General features: G+C 45.7%; 1 protein-coding gene across 1 annotated transcript; it reads right to left on the bottom strand.

Moving 5' to 3' along the window:
* Nucleotides 1-339: 339 nt before the first annotated feature.
* LOC124009478 (transcription factor jun-D-like) lies at nucleotides 340-2,149 on the bottom strand. Its single transcript, XM_046321296.1, has one exon. It carries the CDS (start codon nucleotides 1,852-1,854, stop codon nucleotides 949-951), a length of 906 nt encoding a protein of 301 aa, XP_046177252.1. The 5' UTR covers nucleotides 1,855-2,149; the 3' UTR covers nucleotides 340-948.
* Between the last annotated feature and the right edge of the window lie 2,536 nt (nucleotides 2,150-4,685).

The raw sequence follows: 4,685 nt of genomic DNA on the forward strand, positions 1-4,685 counted from the left end.
GTATTTGTATAAACTTAACATTTATTTGAATCTGAGGCAACTCCACATTTTAGCTTTCGATGTCCCTTAGTCCAAACTGATAATTGAATCACCCTCATCGAGCCACTAGGTGGCATAAGTGTAGAGCTCCCAGTACATCAAATGCATTTAGGGATGAAGTTAGTTCAGTTCAAGCATTATTTTTTCCCCTTTCTATTCTGGTGACCTGTATTGTACTAATGTAATACAACAGAATAATAAGGGGGTATATGCACCTATACTAATGTCTCTGGGAGAGGCCCTAATAATAGCTGGCACAGTGTGTGATAGGGCAGTCAGCCCACAATAAGACTTGACAGATTAAATAATTCAGTGAATTTAATAAACATCTTTGAGAGATAAAATCCCATTAAAAATGGCTACATGGGGCCAACAACAATGAAGGCTACATTCATGGTGACAACACAGAACTGCACAACAGAATGAACAGAATTACTGTACACAAGTTTACAAGACATGCACAATTCATATTTGCAAAATAAGACGTTTTGGTAAATAAAATATACATTTGTCATTGGTAAGTGCTTGTAAACAAGTAAGGCATATATTACACAGTGGATGACAGGCACTCAATGACATCCTGGTGTTTAGTTGCACTCATTGAGATTGTCCAGTTTACATGCAGATAATGCTATCCTTGTAGGCTATGTATTGAATTTGTCCATTGGAGAGCTGATAAGCATGTTGCCCGACAGAGGGCAGCAAAAATGGTCTGTTTGCTACAAAACGGGCTTATAGCCAACATTTTTAAGAGACCCATAGTGTTCCAGTTCTAATGGATTTTCAGGTGTGAATTTGTATTCTATTATATGAGAAAAGGCAAATAGCCTACTGTGTTTCAGTTAGTCAATATCCTCAGAGGATAACTAACCCCATAATGTTGGTTGCCTCAAAGGCCTAAACAATCCTCTAGTAAACTTGTACTGGTTTTGGCATAAGCTGACATCCATTACTGACATGGTTCATAACCTTTTGTTTCAACTGGGCCACCTGCTCTCTGAGCACACTGGCTGTGGAGGCCAGTTCAGTGTTCTGAGTCTTCAAGTTTTTGACCTTGTCTTCAAGACGCGATATTCTCTCCAGCTTTCTTTTGCGGCACTTGGACGCCGCTATTCTGTTGCGCAGCTTTTTCCTCTCTGCTTTGATGCGCTCCTGGTTGTCCATGTCAATGGGAGACAACGGCGGGCTGTCTACAAAGCACTGCATGTCGGGGACCGTCTGCGGCTCGTCCTTGAACGCCTGGAGTCGTGACAGCGCTGCCGCAGCCGCCTGTTGATGGGCGCTCATCAGATTAGAAGGTGGCGGTGGGAATGGAATAGTATCCGTGGAATAATTCACTGTGGTGCCCAATGGGCTATTTCCATAGCCGTTCAAAGTCGTGTACACTGGCAGATCTGACGGCAAGCCGACCGGGGCTGCGTTGGAGCCGATTAGGTCCAGTCTGTCCGGTGGTGCGCACGTCCCCTCGCTCAGTTGGTTCTGCTTGTGAAGATCCTCCAGCGCCTTCACGAAGCCTTCCGCGAATTCTTGTTCGTCGCTGGCTGACTTCGGGTAGAGGAACTGAGAGGTTGGGGTCGTCGTAACCATTCCATTCGATTGGATAATCAACCGTTCTAGGTCCGGGGTGGCCAATTTCAAGAGTCCCAAGTCCGAAGAGTTCAGAATTCCGTCTGCGTCCCGGAGATTCGGTTTCAGATTGGAGCTTTGGTCGTCCAGGTTTAGACTCATGCCTTTTTTCATCATGCTGTTGTAGGAATAGAGGCTTGCGATCCCTCGAGTATTCAGCACACTACCAGGGTAGAGGGTTATTTCCATTATAACCCTTCACATGAGGGTCTGTTGAGCTTCACGCATAAACTAAGACGATTCAACAGTTAAACTCAGGCAATAAAACACAGTTCAGGTTAATTTCCTGTATTTCTCCTCTCTTCAAACTCTGATCGAGTTAATCGACTGTCCCCCTTTAGTCTACCTTTTATGCCTGAGGCTAAAACAATAGTAGTGGCTTAGCTTTTCCTTCTCTTCTCGCCCGCGTCCAGCGCTTTTTCCCAATGGAACGACTGCTATGCACACACCCAACCCTCTGCTTGCTTGCTTCCTAACCCTAAAAATTCCATTATGTCACTTCAGCGCGCTAAGATTGGCCCAAAATGACGTATGCTTCCGGTCGGATTTAAATAATGGGCTGAACCAGTCATTATTACCATGGATACTTTAGGTAAACTGCAAACAGTGCAGTGCATTGTGGTTTGATGTCATAAAATAGAATACTCGGGGTCGCCAAAAGAGACTGGGCGGGGCATTATTGGAAACTAGGAAGGCGCAAATAAGGTATATTCAGCTCACTCAATTTTAATTTAGATAATGGGGTCGTTTTGGGTGGTAAAGCGAAAGCATCCTGATGTAGATTGAAGTCGACGAGTGAAGTTGGGGGAGGTGCATCTGTGACAGCCGAAAATCGGACACGTGGTTTTCCAAAATCTATGTTTAGTGCGACACGGCAGTGTTGCCATTGTTTATAATGCCGAAATAAACAACCCCCATATCACACACTCACAAGCTGAAAAAATATGTGTGCATTGTAAACCAATTGTTGAGAGTCCCTCAAATATCACGTTCATTTGAATTACAGTAAAGTTGGTTCCTGTTTCAGTCACGTCTTTGGTCACGTTCGCGTGGGTCAAACAAAAACCCTAATGATTGGTTGACAAATGAACCTCCAACAATGCAGGCGATTGCTGCATGATGAAGTTGGCGAAGAGCAACTGCAGACACTTGCAGTCGACTACAGTCAAAACTTCAGGAGCTTTAATCACATGCTTTTCTTGGTGGTCAGACACTTTTTATCCCCAAAATGCAACACACTGAAAGGCGGTGACCATGACAACTGATCCACTCGAACGCGCCCATTGTTCACACCCATTTCAAATCAAATTGTATTTGTCACATGCGCCGAATACAACCGGTGTAGACCTTGCAGTGAAATGCTTACTTACAAGCCCTTAACCAACAATACAGTTTTAAGAAAAATACCTACAAAAAAAGTTACAAATAATTAAAGAGCAGCAGTAAAATAACAATAACAAGGCTATAATACATGGGTACCGGTACAGAGTCGAGGTAATATGTGCATGTAGGTTGAGTTAAAGTGACTATGCATAGATAATAAACGGAGAGCAGCAGTGTAAAAGAGTGGTCTGGGTAGCCCTTTGATTAGCTGCTCAGGAGTCATATGACTTGGGGGTTAGAAGCTGTTAAGAAGCCTTTTGGATCGAGACTTGGCACTCTGGTACCTCTTGTCGTAGTAGAGAGAACAGTCTATGACTAAGGTGGCTGGAGTCTTTGACAATTTCTAGGGCTTTCCTCTGACACCGCCTGGTATAGAGGTCCTGGATGGCAGGAAGCTTGGCCCCAGTGATGTACTTGGGCCGTACCCAGTACAGATGGAGAGATTGTTGTCCTGGCATCACACGGCCAGGTCTCTGACCTCCCTATAGGCTGGCTCATCGTTATTGATGATCAGGCCGACCACTATTGTGTCATCGGAAAACGTGATGCTGTTGGAGTTGTGCCTGGCCATACAGTCATGAGTGAACAGGGAGTGCAGGAGGGGACTGTGCACACACCCCTGAGGGGCCCCCGTGTTGAGGATCAGCGTGGCGGATGTGTTGATACCTACCCTTACCACCTGGGGCGGCCCGTGAGGAAGTCCAGGATCCAGTTGTAGGGGGAGGTGTTTAGTCCCAGGGTCCTTAGCTTAGTGATGAGCTTTGAGGGCACTATGGTGTTGAATGCTGAGCTGTAGTCAATGAATAGCATTCTCACATAGGTGTTTCTTTGGTCAAGGTGGGAAAGGGCAGTGTGGAGTGCAATAGAGATTGCCTCATCTGTGGATCTGTTGGGCGATATGCAAATTGGAGTGGCTCTGGGGTTTCTGGGATAATGGTGTTGGTGTGAGCCAATACCAACCTTTCAAATACCTTCATGGCTACGGACGTGAGTGCTAGACATTTAGGCAGGTTATCTTAGTGTTTTTTGGGCACAGTGACTATGGTGGTCTGCTTGAAACATGTTGGTATTGCAGACTCCGACAGGGACATGTTGAAAATGTCAGTGAATGCCAGTTGGTCAGCACATGCTCGGAGTACACGTCCTGGTAATCTGTCTGGACCTGCAGCCTTGTGAATGTTGACTTGTTTAAAGGTCTTTACTCACGCAGCTACGGAGAGCGTGATCACACAGTCGTCCGGGAACAGCTGATGCTCTCATGCATGCTTCAGTGTTACTTGCCTCGAACGAGCATAGAAGTAATTTAGCTCCTCTGGTAGGCTCGCGTCACTGGGCAGCTCGCGGCTGTGTTTCCCTTTGTAGTCCGTAATATTTTTCAAGTCCTGCCCCAACTGAGCCGGTGTAGTAGCCGGTGTGGTAGGATTCAAACTCCTGTATTGTTGCTTTGCCTGTTTGATTGTTCGTCTGAGGGCATAGCTGGATTTCTAATAAGTGTCCGGATTAGGATCCCACTCCTTGAAAGCGGCAGCTCTAGCCTTTAGCTCGGTGCAGATGTTGCCTGTAACCCATGGCTTCTGGTTGGGAAATGTACGAATGGTCACTGTTCAGATGATGTCGCCGATGTACTTATTGATGAA

Source organism: Oncorhynchus gorbuscha, linkage group LG22, assembly GCF_021184085.1.
Source record: "Oncorhynchus gorbuscha isolate QuinsamMale2020 ecotype Even-year linkage group LG22, OgorEven_v1.0, whole genome shotgun sequence".
In the NCBI taxonomy this organism is placed as follows: domain Eukaryota; kingdom Metazoa; phylum Chordata; class Actinopteri; order Salmoniformes; family Salmonidae; genus Oncorhynchus; species Oncorhynchus gorbuscha.